The following is a 26,891-nucleotide window of genomic DNA, read 5'->3' as shown; positions in this document are numbered from 1 at the left end:
TGAGTACTCATTTAATTCCTATTAAGAGTTTGGTTAACTTTCTGAGTGATTTGAATTTGAGAACTGAATCAAGAAACGGATCCAACGGCTCTAATTCCTCCAGAATACGAAACCTGTCGTGGCCAGACTTCTCAGTCGTGTGAGCCCTCGAATGGGAAATCCATTCGAACGACTTTAGTAGAAGCAGAGTGTCGCAGGCCGTTTTGGTGTCTTGAGTAGGAGCAATTATTAGGTCCTTTCACTGGAAGTAGAGGAAGGTTCGGTTTTAGGCAAAAATAGGTCAAAAAGTGCAAATACCTAATTTTTTGAAAAAACTCGATATTTTTTCAAAAAACTCGGTATTTACACTTTTTGAGGCAAAACCGAACCTTCCTCTAGTGCAAGACACTGGACCAAATAAAAGTTCCTTGAGTAGAGCGGAACGTCGGGAGACGTTTTAGAAGGCATGCACGAAGCCTTCGTCTGGCCGATTGGCATTAGCACTCTCACACTCTCGGTCTCCCGCTCTCGTTTTGGAAGCAGCCCAGGCGAATTCTCTCCGGTGGTGGCTCTCTGTCTGGCACGATTCCAAGGGAACCGAAGTTCCCTTGCTCTCCCTCTCTTGTTCGGGTAAGGGCCGAACTCCCCACTCCCTCGCTCTCGGGATTTCTCCTGTACGCAGAGGTCCCGACTCCTGGCCTCTTCTCTGGTTCGCGAATCCCAGGGGAAGCTGAGGCCGCCCTTTGGTCCCGAAGCCTCTCCCTCACGGAGCTCCTTCTCTCGCGTGATCAGCGAAACCGAACCAGCCTCTTCGTCCTCTCTCTCCGACCCGACGCCAGGGCCGACACCCTAAACTCCCGTCGCTCCTCGCACGCTAGAGCCGACGACCTCCTGCTCACGTCGTCTCTTACCCTAACCGAGCCCGACGCCAAGCCACGACGACGATTTAGGCAGGTATACCTCTTTCATTTGCTCTTCTTCTTCTTCTTGTTTCTTCTCACTACCACCTTCTTCACCATCATCTTCTTCTCCTTCTTCCTTTCTCTCATCCCTTACTTATTCTTCTATTCTTCTTAAAAAAAAAAAGGGAAATCTGAGAATTGCTTGGGTCTTTTTTTCTTCTTCCTTTTGTTACAGATGTGTATTCATGTGGTTGAGTTATTTATTATGAGAATCATTGATGGTTTTATGTGGATTATTTATGCAAATTTAGATCAAGTAGGTGTGGATCGAACTCTTCATGCTAGTTTGTTTTGAACAACCTTGCCAACATAGCATATCACTTGCTCGATGTAATGCCTTAGTGAGACTTCATTTATTTCTGAAACTTTGTTTCAAAAGGTTTTGAGCGGTTGATGTTTGAACTTGTGGGAATGGCTTCAATTTTTGTCATAATAGACTTGGTGATGCCTTTGACATCGTCTCCTGTTATCTAACTTCATCATGGTACTTGATTATCAAGTAATGTTTTAGCCTTTTTGAGAAAGGATGAAGTCATTGTTAGCCATGTTTTCATAGGAAGTATACAAAAGGTTATGTTGAGTTATAAATGATCAAGCTTTATGTTAATTTGTTTGAGCAACTAAATTTTAAATGCCATGATTATATTCTTCCAAGTCCATTTGAACGGCTATATTTGATGACATCTTCTCTTTATTCCCCTTCTTATCTTCTTTCTTAAAAGATAACAATGAATGTGGGGTTAATCCATTAAGTAAGGTTGCCGGCTCATTGTTTGGCTTCTATGGTAAACTCCATATGGATTTCGTTTGGATAAAACACCACCTTTTTTTTATAAGCTGTTGATTATGAAGATCAAGCCATATGAGGTTGTAGATTGTGAAGGCTCTTTTATATATTGCTTAAATGGCTTCATTCAAATAGATGTATAAATCATGGCTTTCATGGTGGTTTGTTTTGTGTGATTCTACAACTATTGCACACCAAGTATTTGGTGAAATGTCGTTAAGGAAAAGTCGTAACTGTTCTGCTCATATAGAGGTTCCATGTGATAGTCTCACACGTATGGATGCTTTTCCAAAATCATTGGTTGGAAGTTTAGAAAAGAAAAGAAAAAAAACTGAAAACGAATTTGTTTCTTGGATGAAATGTGTAGAGTTATAAATCTTCCTTTTATTTACTTAGCGCTTATAAATAAGTTTTGTATCTTTCAAAAGAGGTGAGCTCTCTAAGTTTATCTCTCATGCATCTAATTACCCTTCTTCCTTAAGTGGATGCATCTTGTTCCTCTTTTATTCGGTGAAGTTTTGTTGGTGTAGGGAATAGTGGTTCCACACAGATCTTTTATGTTGTTTTAAAACTCTTGGAGGTGATGAAGGATTTGTTTCATAATTGAAGAGTTGATGTAGCTTGACATTCTTTTAGTGGTTAAAAGAAAGGATCTATATGGTAAGATTTAACTTTTGAGGGATATTTATTGTTGTTGTTGTACCTCTTGGATTGAATTTTGATTTTTTACGCCTTACTCTATCTAGATACGAGCTTTATCATTATAACATGAGACATCACCCTTAACAAAAAGCATTGTTGTGAGCATATGAATTTTACCGTATTGGAAGGTTGGCCCAACATATGAACCGTTGTGGATTCTTTTTGCTTTTTGAATTATACACTTACAAACTCTCTTGAAACGTTTGACGATGCATAATATGGAGGTTGTTGGAAAGGTTACATATATGTGTTGATTTGTTATCATAAGATTTATTTAATGCAAGCCAAAGAAGTGAATGAGCACAAAAGTTCTGTAACTTTCTTTTACATACATTCAGGATCATTTGATGCATATCTTTTTTGAGGTGGGAAAACATGTATATGTTTTATGATTCTTCTGTAAGTTCGATTTGGTGTGATGAAAATTTTATGTTGGATATAGCTTTATGCGATATGAATTGTTATGAGCATGGGCATTTCCTTCACAATTTCTTTCTTATAGAGATGTTGAATATATGTTTCACAATGATTTTTTTTTCCTGGAATGGAGGTACTTGAATAAACTTCTTTCTTAAAACGAGCAACAAGTTTTATTAGTTACCTTTATATAATTGAGAAAAGAAAGCTAAAACTTTTTTTTTTATTTTATCATTGCACCTTTTAAGTTGAGATGACATTACTGAATTCTCTAACAAGCTTTATGCTTCATTAGTATCATATATTGAAGGTTGTCTCACGTATGGTTAAAAATGTTTTGATTAGAAAATCTTACATGTATGCTTGCACAGTTGCACTTTTACAACTCTGCTTACACTTAACTTGTTAGTATCATAATGAGGGTTTTTTAGAGAGTCTTCATGTGCTTCAACTTGGTTTAATAAGAGCTTGGCACGCTTCATGAAATAGTTTTGTTTTAGTTTTGGAATGAATTGTGAGCATCTTATTGGAAAGTCTTATGAACGGTTTTGTGTTGGAAAGTGTTACGAATTGCTTCATACGGGAAAAGTTTTACGAACCACTTTATATTGAAAAGTTTTGCGAATGTTTTATGACGGAGAGCCTTATGAAAATTTTCTTATTGAAAGGTTTTAATGGTTCATGCCAAAATATGAGAAAGCACTTGATTGTTTTTTGTGTCAAAAGAGTTTTGGTGTTTTGATTTTCTTTTCGATAAGAGTTTTATATGCCATTTCATTTGGAAGGTTTCTTAAGTCATTTTTGGGATTTATGGTTTTATGATGAGTTTTGTGTAGCAAGGTCTCTTTGATGTCTTTGCTTTAGAACGAATGATCTTGTTTATGTGGGTGATCTTCCTTATTTGGATTGACTTTCTTTTACTAGTGTTTGCTTCTAAAAGTGGGGTTTTGGATAAATATAAAAAAAGATGACTTGTTTTGAGTTTAGTTTTTGGGAGTTTTTTCCTTCCGCCGCTTTGAGCTTTGTTTAGATAATAGCTTAGTTAGTCGTGTTAAATGTATAAAGTACTTTTTTTTGGAATGTGGGGACAGCAAAGGGCATTGAAAATACCTTCTTCCTTATTCGTATCACATCGAATTGGGGAGAAGGTTGTTTTAGAGGCACACTTGGCTTCAAAGAAGCCCACAACAACAATGCTTACATTCAATTTCTAGCACCTAGGTCTTCGTAGCTTATTGTAGATGCCACCTTTAGGATTTTTCTTAAGTGGATACCCACTAACATAACGCAGACTCAACCCTATTATTCAATCTAAATCTAATGTGATTTCAGACATAATAATCTAATCAAATGCCATCGAGCCTAGTTGGGTTTGGGTCGATTTCAATCTAAACTCGACGAGTTCAGCCAAACATATTAAAATCTGCATTTTCTTTTTCTTCACTAATTACATTTATCAAGAATTTACTCAAATAAAATGTTAAAATCAATTAAATAAATTTTAAATAAATGTATCATTAATCAAGAAATTTAATAGAATAAATTTACTAAAAAGAAATTAACTTATTTAATGAAATTTAAGAATATCTACTAAAATAATTTGATCAAATCTTTAATAAATAAAGTAAGCTAAATAAATTATAACTCTTAATTAAAATTGGTTCAAGTATCATTGATGGGTTCGGCTAGTGCCGGTTCGAACCGCCCTTCCCCCACGACCTCCTCCTTATTTTTCAAAACCGCCCCCACTGCCTTCTATTCATTCGCAAAAATAAACTACCCAGCCCGCTCACTCTCTCATTCGGACGAAGCATCCCATGTCCCCTGCAGTTCGCGAAAAGCCCAGGCTCGTCTCCTCCCAGTTCGCGAAATGCCCTATGCCCCTCCCCCATCGCCAGCCCTAGCCGACAGAACCCCTAGACGCAGACCTCCTCCCTTCTGTCCGTTCCGCCCCAAGGAAGCTGAACAGAGACCTCATCCTCTCTCGCCGACTTGCCCTAGCCGCCGAAGCTTTTTGCTGTAGGTATATCTTATACATTCTCTTCTTTTTCTTTTTCTCAATCTTCTTTTTCCTTTCTTTCTTACATTTCATTTATATATTCTTTCCATTGCTTCTTGATAGAATGAAAGAGAGATGTGTCTTAATTGGTTTATTTAAAAAAAAATCAAAGAAAGTTGCTTCCATTTACTTTTTAATTTAAAAAGCAAGAGCTAGATTTACATTTTCTTTCTCAAGAAATGATTTTTTATATGGACTCACTTTATGTTAGGGTTTATAAGAGTGTATGGATCATCCCTTCTTTATGCGGATCGTTTTGTTCTTAACACAAATAATCTTGGGTTTATAAGTTTGATGGCAGAAGTGTTCTTCTTCTTATTCACTTTGAGGGGCACATTATTTTTGGCCACAGAGAATCAATAGAAGTCGAAATGTTAAAATCTTGCCTATAATCCGTTTGGTCTTCACAAATCTGAGAGATGTTTTGTCTGTTTAAGCCTCACTTATATTTGGTTTTTACAAATCTGCTAATACCTACACTTCTTGGTGATGAAATAGGTAATGAATGTTGTGCTCACGTTGTTGGTTTTCTGAGAATCTTGATGACAAATTGATAAGGTCTGTTGTCTTTAGTTTTAGTTGGAAACAGGATGGATTGGTTAATTGAAATCTATGTTGGAAAGTCTTTTGAACTATCAGATGAGCATGAAGTTGCAAAACTTTCTCTTTCTTGTCTCAGAAATTCATTTGACATAAGTTTTAAGTTGGCATGAATGAGTGAAACAAAGATTTATTGTTACACTTTGCCTTCAAGTTGAAATGTAAGAAATATAAGAAGTTTCCTTTATGAGTAAGTGGAGATTTGCAAGATATTCCGTATTGCTTTGTGTGGTGTTTTGGGAAAGGGAATGGTATAATTTTGTTTTACATTAAAAAAAAAAGAGAGAGAGAAGCAAGCAGTTGTTGAGAGAAAGGTGTATGTTGAAAAACAAAGAATGGTGAAAAGATATTTGTTTTAAAAAGTGTGTGAAAAGTGATTTGTGCTTGTATTGGAAAGTGTTTGTGTGTAAGATTGAGGAGTGTGTATTTCTAGTGGTATTTTAAAGAGGGTGATTGTTGAAGGGTGAGGTATTTTGGAGAGATAAGGTGTGGATGTTGGAGAGTAGATTAGTTGGGAGTCTACTAGAAAATGAAGTTGTTGAAAAACAAAGCTCTCTTTCCCTCTCTCTACTTCTCTCTTTCCCTCTCTCTACTAGACCTCATCCTCTCTCGCCGACTTGCCCTAGCCGCCGACGCTTTTTGCTGTAGGTATATCTTATACATTCTCTTCTTTTTCTTTTTCTCAATCTTCTTTTTCCTTTCTTTCTTACATTTCATTCATATATTCTTTCCATTGCTTCTTGATAGAATGAAAGAGAGATGTGTCTTAATTCGTTTATTTAAAAAAAAATCAAAGAAAGTTGCTTCCATTTACTTTTTAATTTAAAAAGCAAGAGCTAGATTTACATTTTCTTTCTCAAAAAATGATTTTTTATATGGACTCACTTTATGTTAGGGTTTATAAGAGTGTATGGATCATCCCTTCTTTATGCGGATCGTTTTGTTCTTAACACAAATAATCTTGGGTTTGTAAGTTTGATGGCAGAAGTGTTCTTCTTCTTATTCACTTTAAGGGCACATTATTTTTGGCCACAGAGAATCAATAGAAGTCGAAATGTTAAAATCTTGCCTATAATCCGTTTGGTCTTCACAAATCTGAGAGATGTTTTGTCTGTTTAAGCCTCACTTATATTTGGTTTTTACAAATCTGCTAATACCTACACTTCTTGGTGATGAAATAGGTAATGAATGTTGTGCTCACGTTGTTGGTTTTCTGAGAATCTTGATGACAAATTGATAAGGTCTGTTGTCTTTAGTTTTAGTTGGAAACAGGATGGATTGATTAATTGAAATCTATGTTGGAAAGTCTTTTGAACTATCGGATGAGCATGAAGTTGCAAAACTTTCTCTTTCTTGTCTCAGAAATTCATTTGACATAAGTTTTAAGTTGGCATGAATGAGTGAAACAAAGATTTATTGTTACAATTTGCCTTCAAGTTGAAATGTAAGAAATATAAGAAGTTTCCTTTATGAGTAAGTGGAGATTTGCAAGATATTCCGTATTGCTTTGTGTGGTGTTTTGGGAAAGGGAATGGTATAATTTTGTTTTACATTAAAAAAAAAAGAGAGAGAGAAGCAAGCAGTTGTTGAGAGAAAGGTGTATGTTGAAAAACAAAGAATGGTGAAAAGATATTTGTTTTAAAAAGTGTGTGAAAAGTAATTTGTGCTTGTATTGGAAAGTGTTTGTGTAAGATTGAGGAGTGTGTATTTCGAGTGGTATTTTAAAGAGGGTGATTGTTGAAGGGTGAGGTATTTTGGAGAGATAAGGTGTGGATGTTGGAGAGTAGATTAGTTGGGAGTCTACTAGAAAATGAAGTTGTTGAAAAACAAAGCTCTCTTTCCCTCTCTCTACTTCTCTCTCCCCTTTTTACTCTCCCTTTCTTGTGCCTCGGGGTGAATGTTGGAAAGATATACAATTTGCTTTAAAAAAAAAGAAAGTAAAAGGTTTCAAAAGCAAAGACAACAAAACCAGTGTTTAAGCCCGAAAAAATGTACGTTTATATTTAAATTATGATTTCAATTGTTTTAATTATAATTATTTAGTGTGCTTCTAATACATGTTTTCTCTTCTTTATTTGCATGAACTGTGAGGAATTGTATCGGTCGAGTGACCAAAAAGACAATGGACTAAAGGCATCAGTCGCCTCCATCCGATCGGGTGGAAGTGCTACGGGCGGAACCATCGTGTCGTAGCCCCCGGTGACTGTAAGTATTCTAAAACTTAGAAAACCCCTAGGAGGTCCTTGATGTGGTTTGTGCGAACCCTTTTCCTTTAGATCCTTGTAGTAACTTCAATTTTAGTAGTATTATTTTTTTATCTTATTTTAGATTCTTAAACCCCTTTACACATGCACAATGTCCCAAGGGTTAGTGATAACAAATTTTTTCATCCCATATAACATTAGTGATATTTAAGGACAAAATTTAATGACTGAGTTTTAAAAAATTTAGACTTAGGATGCATGCATACTTTAGGATAGAAACATATAACGTAGAAAACTTAGTGACATCACACCTTAGAATTAATGAATATCTTTAACCTAAATACAATCAACTCTAAATAATAATCAAACAATTATTAAAATTCTCTTTTAAAAATACTACTAGCTATCCCCCATTTGCTCCCAATTTCAACACACAACGACTAACTCGCCAAATCTACAATAAAATTGGCCATTTCGCCCTCTCTTGCTTGCATATATGTAATCTTCAATATGCCCCCTCTCCTTCATGGACTATGAGAGCTCTACTATCACATCCCCAACCTCCACTAACCACTGAATGTGTCCTGACCTCTATCACATATACACATATAACTTATGATGCCCACAACCTGCAACAATCCACTACATATCAAGGAACCGGCTCAATCTCTATTGCCAACGGCTCCTCCCTTCCCATTAAACATAGCGGCCAAGGTATTCTTCCCCTACCAGATCCAACTCGTAAGCTCCGCGTTCTTAACCTCCTTCACGTCCCTTCCCTCTCTCACAACCTCCTTTCTATTTTTTTAGCTCACTTCAGATAATAATTTCTACATTTCCTTTAATGCAAACAGCTTTACCATCACTGATCTTCAAGACAATCGTACTCTTCTCTGTGACAAATTCTACGATAGACTTTATCCCATTCGAACAACATCTCCCACCATTCCAGCTCTTCATTCCAAACTCACCTCAATACCACTTTGGCATACACGCCTCGACCATCTTGACAACCGAGTAGTGTCTATTTTATCTAGGTTAATTCCTTATTTATGTAATTCTCCATATTCATTTCTCTGTCAATCTTATAAAGTGGCCAAAAGCCACAAGCTAGCTTTTCCCAAAAGCTAAAATCATGTTACCAAACCATCTTGTTACAAATATCTTAGAATTAAGAATTACTATGGAGTCTCCTCACCCCAGCCCTTCCAATAGTCATCTCTCTCTTCTCAACATTGCTAATCTTAAGCTCGTGCTTTCTTAAGATCTGTTATAAAGATAAAACAGACAATTGAGTAATGTGGAGGTCATCTGTCAAAAAAATTGAGCTTTTCTAACAAATCCTTCATCTAAGTTTTTATCTTTCATTGCTAACTTTGGATTGATTTCTTCAAAGCAGGATTGTTGTACTTCATACTTACACTTAGTCATACAAGATACATTTTTGTTATCTCTTTTGCACATTTTATACTTTTTTATAGATTTTATAACTTTTAGAGATTCTTCTTTGATATATAATATTTATTTGTTGTAGCAAAAAAAGTGAGGATGTTGTGGTTGTATCAATATATTTTTTTGCTTTTTCTAACTTGAAGTAAATAATTTTTAATTTTTGAATGTTATTGTATAAGTTGTGCATGCATCATAAAGAATTGAAATAACTAATGAATTTCAATACTGAGCTAAGAGGAAATGTGAGAAAGCTAAATAATTGATTAACAAACTTATCTCCAAGCTCCACACACATCACCTTGTTATTTGTTTTATTCATGAGTATGATATGTAACTTCTCTGTTTCGAATTGTGCATTGCATTTGCTTTCTAAATATTTCATATTCATTTCATCGGTAGTAGATCGAATGCACAAATTAAAAAAAATAATTTTTTGTCAGCAATTCCTTTCATTTTAGTAATTTTTTTAGTAAATTCAAAAGCTGAAAAATCATTAAATTAAAAAATTTCTTGAACAAATCATATGTTGTTAAGAGTCTCAAATGAATTTAAAAAAAAAAGAATTTTAAGGAAATATATTTTTTTTTTCAAATTTTAAGGTTCTTTTATTCATGAGATATAAATCTTTATATCAAACTCATTCAATATATCATAATAATGTGATACTGAAAGTGGTTTGACAAAAAAATTATCGGTTATTATGAACTTGATACTATTTTTCTTAACAAATCCTCCATCTTATATTGTTATAACTTTTTTCACATCCCAACTTTATTCATAGCCTCTCCATAATAATGACATATTGTGTCCCTAACATTGGAGTAATAACATATGGAGTGTGATACACAATCTTTCATTTTTGTAGTGATAGAATTCTCTTGGGTTAAGATCGTCATCCATATTGTGCTTTAAATAGGGGTGTCAATATCTGACACGACCCGAAAACCCGACCCGAAAATTTCGGGTTAGGGTCAAATCGAACCTGAAATGGGTCGGGTTCGGGTTCAGCATTTCGACCCATTTCAAAAATAGGGTCCGATTCGGGTTAGCCCTTTGACCTGAAAGTGACCCGATTTTGACCCGAAAACCCGATTTTGACCCGGCAACCCAAGAATGACCCGAAAAGAGGAGATTGACCCATTTTTGACCCGAAAGTTAGACATTTTCTTGTTGGAAACGGGTCATTCGGGTCGTGTCGGGTTGACCCGGACCCGAAGCAAGTCGGGTTCAGGTCAAGAAAACTGACCCGTTTTTAAAAACGGGTTGGGTTCGGGTTGACCCGAATAGTGCCGGGTCAGTTTCGGGTTCGACCAGAACCCGACCCGTGACCCGAAATTGACACCCCTAGCTTTAAATCCTCATAATATTTTTCAACTCTGCAAAATTTGGCTCCCCAGTATTATTGGTCGTCAGGTTTCTCAATGCTGTCATAAAGGTTGTCAATAGATTACAAGAGTTTAAATCAGAGTTTTTTTGAGAGAAACTTGATATTGCTGCCTAGTGGTAGAGTTAGGAAGCTCAAGAGAATGTGAGCGAAGTTGGTACTAACTTCTCCAAACAACGCTCATTTCTTCTCATTATCCATCAAAACTTTCAAAAATAATTTTCTCGTCAGCCATAAATGAAAGGTTCAGAATAAAAAGTTTTGTTTGTCCAAATTAGAGATAAATGCATGAGAATAATAAATAACATATAATACTGCAGGTAATAATAATATAAAACTACCCAAACCGATAATAAGGTTTATTACTTGTTTTTTATTACTTGTTGCTTTCTGTTCTCAGGCATTCATCTTTGATCTAAACAATTAGAATCTTTATTCTGAGCCTGCCATCTATAGCCGACGAGACAAAACTATTTTTAAAGATTTTGGTGGACAATAAGATGAAATGAATATTTTCATCTATAGTCGACGAGACAAAACTATTTTTAAAGATTTTGGTGGACAATAAGAAGAAATGAACATTTTTTTGGAAAAGTCAGTACCGACTTTGTCCATATTCTCTTGAGCTTTCTATCTCTATTTTTGGGCACTATTTTCAAGCTTATCTTCAAAAACTCTGATCTGCAGTCTATTGACAACCTCTATGACAACATTGAGAAGTTTGACAACCAACAATACTGATGGACTAAGGCTTGCAGCAATATGCTTCTTAGCCCTCGTAGTGCAATCGAAGAATATTATGAGGATTTAAAGCTTAAGATGGATGACGACTCTAATCAAAGAGAGATTTATCACTGTAAAATAGAAAACTCATATCACGCTTCATATGTTATTTCTCTTATGTTAGGGATACAAGATGTCATAATTATGGAGAGGCTATGAATGAAGTTTGATTGCTAAAAAAAGTTAAAATAATAGAGGATGATGAAATATTTATTAAGAAAAATAATGTCAATTTTATAATAACTAATATTTTTTTTGTCAAACCAGTTTCATTGTCACACTACTATGATATATTGAAATAGTTTGATATAGAAAATTTATCTCTCATGGAGGAGAGAACCTTAGAATTCGGAAGAAAAGAGATATTCATTTCATTTTTTTTTCAAAATTCATTTGGGGCTCTTAACAACATAGGATTGACTCAAGAATTTTTTTTTTTACTTTGGTGGATGCTTTTTTAGATTTTGAATTTGTTAAAGAAATTACTAGAAGAAAAAAATGTTCTGACAAAGATTTGTTTTCCTAATTTGTTCATTCAATCAACTTCGGATGAAATGAATATCAAAATTTTTAAAAGCAAAGGTAATACATAGTTCAAAATAGAGAAATTACAAATCATACTCATTATAAATAAAATAAAAAATAATGTGGTGTGTGCAGAGCTTGTAGATGAATTTGCTAATCAGTTATTTAGCTTTATCAAATTTCTTCTTAGCTCAATGTTGAAGTTCATTGGCTATTCCAATTTCTTAGAATGCATGCTTAACTTATACAATAACATTCAAGAATTAAAAATTAATTGCTTCTAGTCAGAGGAAGTAAAAAGCATGTTAATATTACCACAACTTTCTCACTTTTTTTGCTACAACAAACAAGCATTATATATCAAAGAAGACTCTCCAAAAGTGTTAGAATTTATGAATGAGTTCAAAATATGCAAAAGAGATAATAACAATGTATCTTGTATGACTAAGTGTAAGCTTTGAGTAGAATAATCATGTTTTGAAGAAATCAATCTAAAGTTAGTCGAGAAAAATAAGAATTTAGATGGAGGATTTTTTAGAGGCTCACAATTTTTTTGGTAACAGATGACCTTCACATTACTCAATTATCTATTTTATCTTTCGACCATATCTTAAAAAAACATGAGCTTAAGGTTGACCATCATGAGAAGAGAGATGACTATTGAAAGGACTGATGTGAGAATTCTCTATAATAATTCTTAATTCTAAGATATTTGTAACTAAGCATTTGCATTATTATTGCAATTTATCATGATTTGACGAAGAAGAATGAGAATTGAAGAAAAGCTGCCGCCGCTGCTGCTACGATCCCTTTCATCCTCACTCATAAAATCCTTGTAGCCATGCTGGTATCCAAAACAACACTTAGTGATGCACTCTTACCTTATCTATGACAAGTAGGCGATATTGAATAGTTTTTTGTGCCTTTAGAAGGGCATTTTTTGAACTAATTTGGAAGTGCTAATCTATTGAATCGATAAGAATTGGATAATCATTAACTTTTTCTAACTAATTTTGTGGAAATTATGTGATCTATTTTCAGTTCCATGTTTGCATGCAGCAATTTTCAACCAATTATTTTTATTCTACTTGATATTTTTATTTAAATAATAATAATAATAATTTAAGCATGATAAATATAGTGTGAATTAACATTAGTGGGGGAGAAATCACTCTAAAGAAAATGACAATTTTTTTTCTTTTAGTCCTTTATAAGCTTAGTATAGTTAGGAAATAAACACACTATCATTTTTGTGGGATTAACAAGTTCTTATTTTACGCATGACACTTAATAATATTTGTTTGATTTAATGTAAAATAGATTATCAAAGTATTCATAATATAGGAATTTTAAAAATATGGTGTTTCCTCTGTAGTAAAAGAAATGTAGTGTAAAATTTTGAAGCGTTCAAAATTCATCATCAAGTTCAATTTTGGTGTATTTGAAAATCATTAAATTTGACTAGTTTCTAAATGCATCTTAAATCTTTTCCATTACCATTGCAAGACACCACCGCTGCACCACCTCTCTCACCAATCGATTCCATAGCTACTACACCTCCAGTTGTCCACCACACTCTATAGGTCATTGTCATCGCCCCTGTTTAAAATTGCGCAATTAGAGGCGCGCCTCTGCGCAATTCTGCCCAAAAACGCCTCATAGCCTACGCAATTTTGGGCTTTCAAGAGGCGTACGCCTCACTGGGGCTGAGGCGCGCCTCAGAGGCGCAATTGCGCAACTCATTGTGAGGCGTACGCCTCTCTGGGTAGGGTCCACTCATTTAAAATGAGGTCTTTTTCTCTCCTTTAACCCGTATCCTTCAGCATACCCGACTTTTCTCCCTCCCGCATGCTCCAGGTCGCGATTCCGAGCTCCCGCACGCGGTCGGCCTTGCTTCCCGCCGCTCCTCCCGCCGGCGCCGCCTCTCTCCGGCGAAGTGGAAACTTCCGGCCACCCTCAAGGAGTACTCCACATTGGATTTTAGGTATTTTTATTAAGTTTAGGGATATATTTTGCAAGTTTAAGAGAAACTAGGGTTTAGTTTTTTTTGATTTTTTTTTAATGTATTTGATTTTTTGCTTTAGGAGACATGGTTAGAGGTAAAGAAAAGACGAATATTTTGTGATTTTGTACTTTGGTACATAATTTTATTGCATCTACTTTCTTATTTTCCACTATTGCTATTATTTTCCTGCTAAAATCCTTAATTTTTCATTTACGCAATTCTGTGTTCGTGAGGCTTACGCCTCAGACCGCCTCGAGGCTTACGCCTCGCCTCACGGACAAAAAACGCCTTGAGGCGCAGTTACGCAATTTTAAACCTTGGTCATCGCCATCGTCGTAGCTCGCTAGCTACTAGCCACCATCATCATTGTGCTTTACGCAAATTCATTTTACTCAAATCAAGCAAAAAGAAATGTAGTGTAAAATTTTGAAGCGCTTGAAATTCATCATCTAGTTCAATTTTGGTGAATTTGAAAATCATTAAATTTGACTAATTTCAAAATGCATCTTTAATTCTTTGCCATTGACACTGCAAGACACCACCGCTGCACCACCTCTCTCATCGATCGATGCCATAGCCACTGCACCCCATTGTCCACCACACTCTATACTAGCCACCATCATCATTGTGCCTTACACCAATTCATTTTACTCAAATCAAACAAAATATTGAAATCATCTACATTTATTTAATACTAATCCAAAACAAATTAAAAATTTCAAATACAGTCCATTATTTTTAGTCTCAATTCCATTTTACTTTTTATTCCTTTTTCATTCATTCAAATAGTCTCCAATAGCACTTGTTTTTAGATCCAATAAATCCTTACCAACATTTAAATAATTTCTCCAAATTTTAAATTATACAACGCAAATATCTATGAAATATATAAATGTAAATAATTTGATATCCATTAATTTTTAGTCTTAGATATTTTTATTTAAGATTGTTTAATTTTATTTTATTACATACATTGTGTTTTAATTTATTTTATGAATTTTCTATGTTATATAGGCAAGTAATATAAAAACATTTTCTTTTAACTTATAAAATATTAAATCAGTTAATGTATTAGGTTTTTGGGATTGTAATACCCACCCTACCAGGTTATTCAAATTAATAATACTATATGTAATAAAATTTGAATAATTATTTTATTGAATCAAATACAGTTTATTCCAAGTTCAATTTTCATTCTGGTTTATGTATAATTCTTAGTGAGGATTTGCATTGATATCTAAGGTTATTTTTTCATAAAATAAAAGAATGTTTATATGAATTTTCAAGGAAAAAAATTCCACTGTAAAAAAATACTTCCAATACTCTCCGAGCTTTTTGCTCTTTTATTGTAATTTGATAGGGATCTATAACCATTTAGGTTTTTTGTTTTCCCATTAATTGTAGCTCTTTGAGCGTGTTGTGAGTGTTGGATCCCTCTAAAGAATTGTAATTTTTTTTTTTTATATTAATAGGTAAGCCATTTGTGGGTTTTAACAAAAAAAAAAAAAATTAAAACTCACACAACATCACATACACAAGCCTTGAATCCAAAACTTCTAGGTTGGTAGCCAAAACTCCCTGCTCACCAAGCTTTTTGAACGAAGTAAATTGTGATCTAGCACAAAATAATTGTAGGGAGTGCAAATTAGTCTTTTGTATAGTTACAATGCTTTTAGAAAAGCATTGAAAATCTTATATGAGTCATATGGATAATAATAAAAAAATTGCTCATAGATTTTTCAAAATTTTAGCTTTTCCAATTACCTAATTTTGTCTAATTGATTTCAAAGCTTTGTAAGAAATGTAGTGAATCTATGGGAGAAGTAGATGTTAAAACTCAAACAGAGAACAATCAATAATCTCATGCAAAAATAGAATATTCTTCTTGTCCTCTTGTTACATATTACTCTTCTATGTAGTGCTGTTAAAATCGGGTCACTGGTCGGGTTCGGGTTTAACTCAGAATTGAACTTATCTGAAACCGATCCGTTTGTGCTGACGGGTCACATTTTTGGACCCAAACCCGACCCACTTCGGACCCATGTCAACCCGACATGACCTGCCAACTAGGGCCAGAGGCGAGCGAGAGGCGAGGAGAACGTGTTGAGCCGCAGGCGTCACGGGCTTTACTTCAACCTCCGCCGACAGTGGGCTGGAGCGGATGGCGGTGATGGAGGCGGTGACGATGGTGGCGGCAGACGTTGCAGATGGCAGAGAGGATGGTTGTGATGGCAGAGGCTGCGACGGCAGAAATGACGAAGGAGGATATCGTGAAGTGGGTGAAGACTGAAGAGGCAACTGCAGGTTATAAACGATTTATTTTTTCCTCCACACCAATCGTTACTGCATCGGCTTCGCTTATAGTAGGTTTTGAAAAAGTCATAAATATGCTTCTTCACCTCACATTGTTCCTGTTTGATCGGAAGCAATTGAAGGAGCTACTATAGATTTCAGGCCTTGCAAGGGACAAAGCTCTCAAGCTGACTGGAGGTGGTTTATTTTTTTAAGAATATGGGCCTTCCTAAAGCTGCAGCATGTAGTGAGGTTAGGGGTGCAATTGAGTCAGGCCGGCTCGTGAGCTGGCTCGGGCTCGACGAGTCGAGCTTATCGATCTTGCGAGTCGAGCTCGAACACAATTTCGAGCTCGACGGCTTAATGAACCCGAGTTCGAACACTCCGCTGCTCAGCTCGAGAGCTCGTCGAGTATCTCGCGTAGCGGGAGCAGGATTTGATTCGTTGGCGGGAACGAGATTAAATTCGCAGGCGGAAGAGGGATTCGATTCACAGGCGGGAACGGGCTTCGATTCGCAGGCGGGAGCAAGATTCGTAGGTGAGAGTAGGATTCATAGGCGGTCGACGGAGGTTGACGTAACTCGGGACGACGAGCCGGATTCGCGGACGAGTGGGATTTGCGGCTTTGACAAGGAGACGATGGTTGATGGAGGTCTACGTAGCTCGAAATGACGAGCGGGATTCGCGGACGACGCAAGAGCTTGACGAGGCGCTTGACTTGATTCGTTTCGTGAGACGAGCCGAGCTCGAGCTCGGTATTTGATAGTCGAGCCCTACTTGAACATCCCTTGGCTCGAGCTCGACTCGACTCGTTTGTACTCCTAAGTGAGCTCAGATTACGGAGATCTCTTGTTCGAATTTTTTTTTAACTCAGTCTGGGTCAACTTCGAATTAGCGGGTTGATCAAGACCCGATCCATTTTTTCAAACGGTTCGAACCCTAGAACCTGAACTTGACCCTTTTGTGAAACTGGTTGATCCTAATCCAAAATTTTTGGATTAAGTTCGAATCAAATTTTCAGATCGTGACAAATATTGACACCCTTACTTCTATATAGCTTTTCCGATATTTCCTGTACTATAACTAATTACTAAAGAAAGCCAAAATAACTAAAAGTGCCTTCTAACACTATCATAACAAAAAAAAGTAACGAGGATAGTGGAATGCAAATACAGTTAACGGAAATATATTCAAAGGTACACTACTCGTTAAGGTGTATTCTAGTTATGATGCTCCGCTTCAATAAATTTTTAATAGCTTTTAACACGTATTTTTATAGGCTTTTTAAAGCTAATTTATAGGCTTTGTAACATTAGAGAATTTTAGAATCTAGTTAACAAGATTGTTGAAGCCCTTGATTGATTTTGACAGCTTAGTACAGCTTTTATCAACTTTATAATTATTTCAACAGCTACTTAAGCTTTTTGCAGCTTTATATAGAATCAAAATTTATTTTTTGAAAAAATTTGTGCGAGCCCGTATATTAATGAAGAAGATTACATAAAAATCCAAAAAATCCCAAAAAAAAAGGGAGGAAGGTCGAAGGAGTTCAAAAATTACAAGTGAAGAAAACCAAAGCCTATAACAGCAGAAAACCAAAACGACTGCAATAACCCAAAAGAAGATAGAATAATGCGAGGCAACCCAGCTAGCCAGGACTCAGTTAATTGTTATCCGTCAGCATGTCGATTCGCGAAGAGAATCCCTGGTTGCCCAAAGATCATCCAAGGAATAGAAAAATAGAGGGTAGAACGTTGTCGTCACTGTCAGCACCAAAATTCCACTCCAGATAGCCAAACCAAGGCGGCAGCAGCAGGGAGAGAAAATTAACAAGCCAATCCCAAAAGTTCCTCACAATTTTCCACTTACTGACATAAGCGGATACCACAAGATAATATTGAAAACAGTGGAGGAGAACCAAAACTAACAGAGCATCCACAGCCACAGCAACCCAAGGGAAGTCATGCTTGATTACAGCAAATCCAAAAGGTAAGTAGAAATTTTCCACTTGCATATTTTATCAAACACAGCTCTTTTAATTTTGATGGAGGTGGTGTTACTGATATTCATCTGATCACCAAATTTTCTTTCGTTTCTTTACCTCCAGATATAATAAATAGAACAGCAAGCAATGAGGAATAGAAGATTTTTAACATTTTTCCCTGGTAAAACATAGTTTTCCCGAGTCCTTCAATCAGAATTTTTTACTGTCCTTAACAAATTGCTAAATGTTTTGTTTTATTTGGCTATATATATCTTATCCTTCTCGTTGACTTCAACTCCAGCAAAGAAAAATAGCAAGCCTCGAGAGGTGAGCAGAAGAAATGGTGAGCTGAGCTTGGTCAGGGAAGGCGAATCGACTGCTTCGAGTAGCGATTGGGAGTTCAGATGGTGGAGAGGACTGCTAGGTTCCCAATGCTTACACTGATATAAATGGTCGGAAAATTGTGGTTGGAATGTAATGGTTGAAGAATTGTAGTATATTGATGTAGATGGATGGCTTTCGTTGGTGGTTGAAGGATTTGGATTGAAAACATTTTGTATTAATTTCAGGACCATTGAGACTATGATTTCACTTAGCTTATAGTTCAAACGAAGTACATCCGACAAAATGAATGCTGCTTGACAAATTTTGTATATAATAACTAAATGTTAAGAATATTGATACACTTGTATGTAACGCCCTCTGTGATGATGGCAGAGAAAATTTTTCAAGACGTCAGCTGTACATATATGCACGTATCAGCTCTTGAATAATCTTTCTAAGTATTATTATGGCCATCAAAGTTTGGTAGCCAATGGAGTAGAATTATGAATTTGATCATATATTCAAAATCTTATCTCTCTTTTTTTTTTTTTTGAGAAAATTTTATGAAGGCATCAACTGTACATATATACACGTATCCGGCAGCATATGGCCATCAAAGTTTGGTAGCCAATGGAGTAGCTATAAAGTTAGAAGAAATCTGAGTTTGATCATATATTCAAAAATCTTTTTTTTTTAATTTAAAATAATTCTAAAATTATGTATATGTATATATATATATGATATGAAAATTTTTATAAATAATTCCTTATTTCTCTTGAGATGGGACATAAGAAGAAGATAAGAAGAAGGGAAGGAGGGAAGAAACTCCTTGACCATCGTCGGGATTCTGCCCGACTTTCACGAGACGTTGGAATTCTGTCCAAGTGATACTAGAATTCTGCATGACTTTCAAGTGACACTGGAATTCTGTCGGACTTCCAAATTAAGTTGAAATTCCATCCGACTTTCTAGTGAAGCTGGAACTTTGCATGATCTCCAATTGACGTCGGAATTCAGTCTAATCTTCGAGTTACTCTGAATTCATCTTGAACGCATAACTTGTTAGTAACTGGATTTAATTCTAGAAGTTAATCATTGTAATTTGATCGTCCTAAATTTTAAGGAAGAGTCAGACTTGTATCTCAAGCAAATATTAGTGGAATTCTTTCAAGTGAGTGTGACCCCCTGTGATTTTTTTCCCTTTCCATGGTTTTTCACGTAAAAAATTTAGTTTTATTTCATCTTTTGTTTGTGTACTAAAAATATGTACAACGCTAAGACGAAAATTTTCTAACTATATCGCCGCGTATATTCTAGTCCGCAACACTTTCTCTCTCTCTCTCTCTCTCTCTCTCTCTCTCTCTCTCTCTTTATATATATATATAAAGAGACATTAAAGTAGGGAAATTTTTTGTCTTAGCATTGCATGAGTATTCTACACATAAATAAAGAAAAAGAAACATCATGGAAAAATTACGAGGACCAAGCCAAGTTGAGATGCTTCAATTAGTGTTTGAATATATTATAAATGATTGGTACGTCGTTAAAGTTGAGGACGACCATATAATAATAGTTAACAGCCAGGTTCAAATCTAATGTTGAATAGGGATCAGACGGAGGGCCGACGATGGTCAGTGATCGAGCAAAAATCAAGTGTTAGTTGGTGGCCGAATGAAAGTCCAACAATTGCTAGTGGTCGGATGGAAGTCCAGCAATAGATAATTGTCGAGTGAAAGTTCGACGAGAGCTGGTTGTCGGGCAGAAGTCTAGTGATAATCGGTGACCAAGCAGAAGTCCATCGACAGCTAGTGGTCAGGCGGAAGTCCGACGACAAATGGTGGTTGGGTTGAAATTCGATGACAGTTGATGGCTAAACAGTGGTCGATGAGGAGTCTGGTGGCAAAAGAACTTTTTTCTCTTCATTTCCTCTCTTCCTTCTCTTCTTTCATTCGTTCCCCATCAATCAGGAATGATGAGCCTATGTATAATTTTTTGGGAGTAGCATGATCAATTAATATGGTGAAGATCAATGACATATTATGAGTGTTTTGAATGGACGGCCGATATCATCTCCCTTGATCGTGTTTTGTTTATTGAATATTGGAGTGTCTTAATGAAATCATAATTCATTGATCTTCGTTCGATTTGTCTCAATGAGCCACTCGATTTGACTATAAGCATGTCACACTTGGAAATTGCTTGGTCATAAAATTTATGGTTTGAACCTTCTAAAAGTTCATCGGGTCTTCGATTTGGACCCATTTAAGCTCGATTTGGGTTGAATTTAGTGTTGCTGGGTTTGTTTTTTTCAAGATATTTAGTTCGACTATAAGTTTGTTAAATTGGAGTTCAAATGATCCCACATTTAATTTTGGAAGTTTCCAACTCCATTTTGTATTGAGATTCATGCCCAATCATGATTAATTTTTTATTATATATATATTACTCTTTTTTCGTTATATTCATTCAATGTTGATTTCATGATAATTTAGTGCTCTTCTAAATAATGCTCTATGTGAGAAGTTGATCGGCCAAAAGTTGTTCAAAATTAAACCGACCTTTGGCTCTGATATGTTTTGAAAAAAAAATAAATGAGGCAGTGTGAAGGGAATTAAGATTGCATTAAACTATCTGCATATAATCTGTGAACTTTGAAACTGATCAGACGGTTCTAAACCCTACAGCAGATGGAAGTTGATCGGCCTTCTGCTCTCTTCCCAATTAAGTGCTGGATTTTATGATTTTACTTCTTCTAGCGTATATTGAGATTCCAACAGTCACCATTGGAGAAGTATTAAAAGAGAAGTGGATCTCTTCTCTTACAAGCGGAACCCTCATTCTGCGCATGCGATCCATGGCCAAGGAGGAAGAATTGTCTTTGAAGGTTTGGGTTGACAATGGGAAGAAACGCGCGGTGTTTGGAGAAGCCAGTGGCGACTTTGTCGACATTTTCTTTAGCTTCCTGACTCTACCGCTGGGCACTATTGTCAAGCTTCTTTTAAAAAACTCCGGCATGGGATCTATTGATAACCTCTATGACAGCATCGAGAAACTTGGCGGCCAACACTGGCGGACTGAGGCTTGCAAGAATATGCTTCTCAGCCCTCTCAATGCAGCCAGAAAACATTGTGAGGATTTAAAGCTAAATGTGGATGGTGAGATTAACCCGAGAGAGCTCTATTTCTGCAAAATGGATAGCTGCATATCAGGCTCCAAATGTTATTTCTCCTCTGTTAGGGACTCAAGATGTCATTGTTGTGGAGAGCTTATGGACAAAGTTGCGCTGTGGGAAAAAGTTGAAACAATTGAGGATGGAGTATTTGTTAAGAAAAATAGCGTCAAGTTCATAATAACTGATAATTTTCTTATCAAATCAGTTTCAGTGTTACACTACTATGATATACTAAAAGAGTTTGGAGTAGAAGATTTATTTCTCATAGAGGAAAGGACCTTAAAATTTGGAAGAAAAGAGGTATTCCTTTGATTTTATTTTATTTTATTTTTAAAATTTATTTTGGGCTCTTAATATCATATTATTTGCTCCAGAAATTTTTTAACTTTGGGGGGATAATTTTTCAGCTTTTGGATCTGCTGAAGAAATTCGTAGAAGGAAATGGAGTGCTGACAAAAATTTGTTTCCCTGATTTGTGCATTCGACGTAGTACCGCTTTATATAACGATGAAATCGAGATGAAAATTTTTGAAAGCAAATACAACACACCGCTTGAAACATGGAAGTTACATATCAAACTCATCATTAATAGAATAAATAACAATGTGGTGTGTGCGGAGTTAGGAGAAGACTTTGTTGATCAATTATTTAGTTTTCTCACATTTCCACTTGGCTTAGTTTTAAAGCTCATTGGTAGTTCCAAATCCTTAGGATGCGTGACCAACTTATACAATAGCATTCAAGAATTAAAAATTAATTGCTTCAAGTCAGAAAAAGAAAAAAAAATGTTGATATCACCGCAACTTGCTCCCTTTTTTGGACACAACAAACAAATGCTAAATATAAATATAGAAATTCCAGAATTAGGAATTCCTAGGAATGGTTGTCGCAAGTGCTACTGGGATGACAAAAAAGTACCTTGTAATACTATGTGTGAACATGGAGTACTTCAATCCTACTCTAAAGAAAGTGATCCAAAGTTAGCCAAATCTGACAAAGATTTAAATGGAGGATTTGTTAGAAGGCCTCAAATTTTTTTGGTGACAGATGACCTCCATGTTACTCCAACATCCCTTTTATCTTTCAAACAAATCTTAACAAGCCAGGGGCTTCATGTAGACCACCTTGAGAAGAAGGAGATAACAATTGGAAGGGCTCAGGTGAGGTTTATCCATGATAATGCTTAATTCTAAGATATTTGTAAGTTTAAGCTTACTTGTTTTGGATTTTTGTCTTAATTATGTTGCAGGTTTGTGCTCTACTTAAAGCCATGCTGATCTCCAAAACAGCACTTAGTGATGCACTCTCACCTTATGACAAGTAGGCAATGTGGAATAGTTTTTTGTGCCTTTAGACGGGCATTTTTTGAGCTAATTGGGAATTGCTACTCTGTTGAATTGATAAGAACTCGATAATTAGTAGTTTTTTCTCTAACTAATTTGTGGCAATTATGTGATATATTTTCAGTTCCATGTTTGGATTCAGCCAATTTCAACCATTTATTTTTATTTGTTTATAAGTTTAATATAGTTTGAAAATAAACACACTTATCATTTTTGTGGTGATTAGCAGGTTCTTATTGACGCATGACCCTTGATAAAATTTATTTGATTTAATGTAAAATAGATTATTAAAGTATTTCAAATATATAGATTTTAAAAATATTTATATTTTCTCTGAAGTAAAAAAATTTGAAGTGTTTGAAATTCATCATCTAGTTTAATTTTGGTGAATTTGAATATCATTAAATTTTACTAATTTCTAAGTGCATCTTTATTTTTTTGCCATTGCCACCGCAAGACAGCAATGCTGCACTTTATGTCGCTCACCTATGGTTGTCATAGCCATTGTAGCTCGCATTGCCCACAGCACTCCATAAGTTATTGCCACCGTCACCATCGTAGCCCACTAGCTACTAGTCGTTAGCATTGTTGTGCTTTACACTGTATTCATTTTACTGAGTCAAATAAAAAATTGTAATAATATGCATTTATTTTATGCTAATCCAAACAATTTCAAAATTTTCAAATATACTACATTTTTTTTTAACTCAATTCCATTTTACTTTTTATTCCTTTTTCATTCATTCAAATGGACTCCAATAACACTTATTTTTAGGTCCAAAAAAATCCTTATCAACATTAAATAATTTATTTAAATTTTAAATTATACATCACAAATATCTATGAAATATATAAAAATAAATAATTTGATATCCGTTAATTTTATAATCTTAGATATTTTTAATTTATATTATTACATACGTTGTGTTTTAATTTATTTTATGTATTATTCTAAGCAAGAATTTGCATTGATATCTAAGGTCATTTTTCATGAAATAAAAGATTGTTTATTTGATTTTCAAGAAAAAAATCGAAAATAAAAAATACTTCCAATACTTTGCAGCTTTTTGCTCTTTTATTATAATTATATAGGGATTTATTACTCTTTAGATTTTTTTTCTGCTTTTAATTGTAGCTTTTTGAGCATGTTCTGAGTGGTGGATACTTTTAAAGACTGATAATCTTTTTTGATATTAATAGGTAAGTCTTCTGTGGGTTTTAACGAAAAAAATGTTAAACTCACACAACATCACATACATAAGATTCAAATTCAAGACTTTTTGATTGATAGCGAAAGCTGAGTGCAAATGAATCATTTGTATAGTTACAATGCTTTTAGAAAAGCAATGAGAATCTTATATGAGTTCTATGTATAAGAAAAAAAATTGTTCATAGATTTTTCAAAATTTTAGCTCCTCTAATTACCTATTTTTGTCTAATTGATTTCAGAGCTTTGTAAGAAATGATACAGTGAATCTATGGGAGAAATATATGCTAAAACTAAAACAGAGAACAATCAATAATCTCTTGGCAAAATATAATATTCTTCCTATCCTCTTCTTACATATTACTCTTCTTCATATCCTCTTCTTACATATTACTCTTCTATGTAGGGTTGTACCGGTCTAATTCGGAGCTGGCCCGACCCGAACCTGACCCGTTTGCGCAAACGGGTCACTTTCTTGGACACAAACCCGACCCGTTTTGGATCGGGTCAAATCGACACGACCCGCCCCGCCCCGCCAACCCGGGTTAGAGGCCAGGAGAACGTGTTGAGCCGCGGGCGGTGACATCACGGGCTTTACTTCAACCTTCGTCGATGGTGGGCTGGAGCGGATGACAGTGATGGCGGAGACGGCAGTGACGACGACTGCAACAGAGGCTGCAAAAGGCGGAGGCAGTGACGGTGGAGCAGATGGGGGATGGCGGCGATGGCAGAAGCTGCGACATCAGTCTGACAGAGGCTGGGCGGTAGAGGCCACGGAGGAGGATATCATGAAGTTGGTGAAGACTGAAGAGGCAACTGCGGGCTATCAGCGATTTGTTTTTTCCTCCACACCAATCGTTACTGCTTCTACTTGGCTTATAGTAGGTTTTGAAAAGGTTGTAAATATGCTTCTTCACCTCACATTGTTTCTGTCGGATCAGAAGCCGTCAGGGGCGGAACTAGCCTTAATTCTTAGAGGGGGCAAATCCATAAAAAAATTAAAAATATATATATAAAAAACTTTAAGCTTCTTCATGATGGTAGAGCAATTTGGATGATTTAAGCATTTGTTTGAGACATTTTTCTTACTACTTTGTAAGCAATTTTTTAGTAAAAAAAAAATCTAATTCTAAAAAAAATAAAATTGTAGCAACAAGCTGCTTTAAAAACTCTAAGGAAGTTGTTCCGAACGAAGTATTGGGACAACTTTCTTAATTCTTACTGTTTTTAAAGCAATTTTTAGTATAAAAATGTTTAATTCACAAAAAAAATTATACTAAAAAATTACTTTACAAAATAACAAGAAAGCCATCCCAAACGAATTCTTAGACTTTATTTGGGACGACTTTTTTATTGTTTTTTTAAATAGAGTTTTAGTATAAAAATTAAAAATTTTGTACTAAAATTATATTTTAAGAAGCAATTAAAAAAATAGTGTCAAACTAAATCGTACTGTGGCAGGAGAAAAATAAATTATCATATTTCAAAAAAAAAAAAAAAAAAACTTTTTAAGAACTGCCTCGCTTTGAGCATTATAGGACGGTTCTTTGCCGTGTTGCGATGCTAAATAGAATCATTTTTTTATAAATAAATGTTAGAACATTTTATATCTAAACTACATCAAATTTATACTTAGTAAAATACGGACTTAGGTTGAGACTAAGAAGTCTATTTGTCTTGCCCCAATTCAGATGCACCAAAACTATAAATTTATTTATTCGCTTAACTTTAAAAAAGAAATGTAATAAAAAGGGATGGAATGAAGTCTAACGTGGTTGATGATTGGGAGCTTTTGTTTCTTTTTCATTGGCTCGTGATCTGTCCAACACAGTTCCCCATTGTAAATTTCCCAAATTGTCCCCATTATAAATATTTTAATTTTTTTAGGGGGGGCAATTGCCCCCTGGGCATAAGGCAGTTCCGCCATTGGAAGCCACTACCTTTATACTAATTTTAATAACTATTTAAAGTTTTTTGCAGCACACCTTGGGCTGTTGGTTGAGAGCTTATGCTTCCAACTAAAAGGTCTTGAGTTTAAGTCTTTGTGTATGCCTTGTGTGTGTAAGTTTGACCTAAATGTCCCAAAAGAAAAAGTTTTTTGCAGCTTTATATAGAATCAAATTTCTTCAAACATAGTTTTCCTGAATCCTTCAATCAGAATTTTGTAATGTCCTTACAAAATGCTAAATGTTTTGTTTTATTTGGCTATATATATCTTATCCTGCTAGTTGTCTTCAACTCCAGCAAACCTTCATGCTACATCTTCTTCTGCTCTTGAATCTCTCACTTGGTTTTTATTTGTTTATTTTTTTTGTTTTATAGTAAATGGCTTGACAACCATACTACAGGAGAAGGATCATCTAAATAGCGCTTATAGTTTAAGGTAAATTGAGTTATATTTTTAATTTGTTACGCTTTAAATATATTACATTCATTTTATCCATTGTGCTCAAGAAAATAAACAACGCTGCCCGCTTAGAGCACTAAATACAGGTGGTGGGACAGTGCAAAGAAAAATAGCAGGCCTCGAAAGGTGAGCAGAAAAAATGGTGAGCTTAGGAGTTAGGACTTGGTCAGGGAAGGCAATTCGACTGCTTCGAATGGAGATATGGAGTTCGGACGACAGTGGAGAGGGCTGTTGGGTTCCCAAAGCTTACCCTGATATAAATTGTTTGTAAGATTGCTTCATTCTCAGTTTTTTTTTTGTCAA

At 35.3% G+C, this 26,891-nt stretch overlaps 1 protein-coding gene and 1 long non-coding RNA gene across 4 annotated transcripts; both read left to right on the top strand.

The window, feature by feature from the left end:
* The first annotated feature begins 432 nt into the window (after positions 1-432).
* On the top strand, positions 433-18,866 carry LOC110096555. 3 transcript variants are annotated; one of them, XR_003702272.1, is made up of 4 exons: positions 433-933; positions 17,582-18,140; positions 18,259-18,316; positions 18,437-18,866. It is a non-coding gene; the product is annotated as an uncharacterized LOC110096555 (long non-coding RNA). The 3 variants fall into 3 exon arrangements; XR_003702271.1 differs by lacking the exon at positions 433-933 and adding an exon at positions 990-7,711; XR_002303099.2 differs by lacking the exon at positions 433-933 and having other exon boundaries at positions 14,824-18,140.
* A 2,447-nt stretch (positions 18,867-21,313) lies between these two features.
* On the top strand, positions 21,314-22,955 carry LOC110096558. The gene is made up of 3 exons (XM_020822575.1): positions 21,314-21,931; positions 22,738-22,791; positions 22,881-22,955. Exons 1-3 carry the CDS (start codon positions 21,314-21,316, stop codon positions 22,953-22,955), a joined length of 747 nt encoding a protein of 248 aa, XP_020678234.1.
* The last annotated feature ends 3,936 nt before the right edge of the window (positions 22,956-26,891 follow it).

This window comes from Dendrobium catenatum, unplaced genomic scaffold, assembly GCF_001605985.2.
Source record: "Dendrobium catenatum unplaced genomic scaffold, ASM160598v2 fragScaff_scaffold_1220, whole genome shotgun sequence".
Lineage (NCBI taxonomy): Eukaryota > Viridiplantae > Streptophyta > Magnoliopsida > Asparagales > Orchidaceae > Dendrobium > Dendrobium catenatum.
This window is presented reverse-complemented; position numbering and strand designations above follow the sequence as displayed.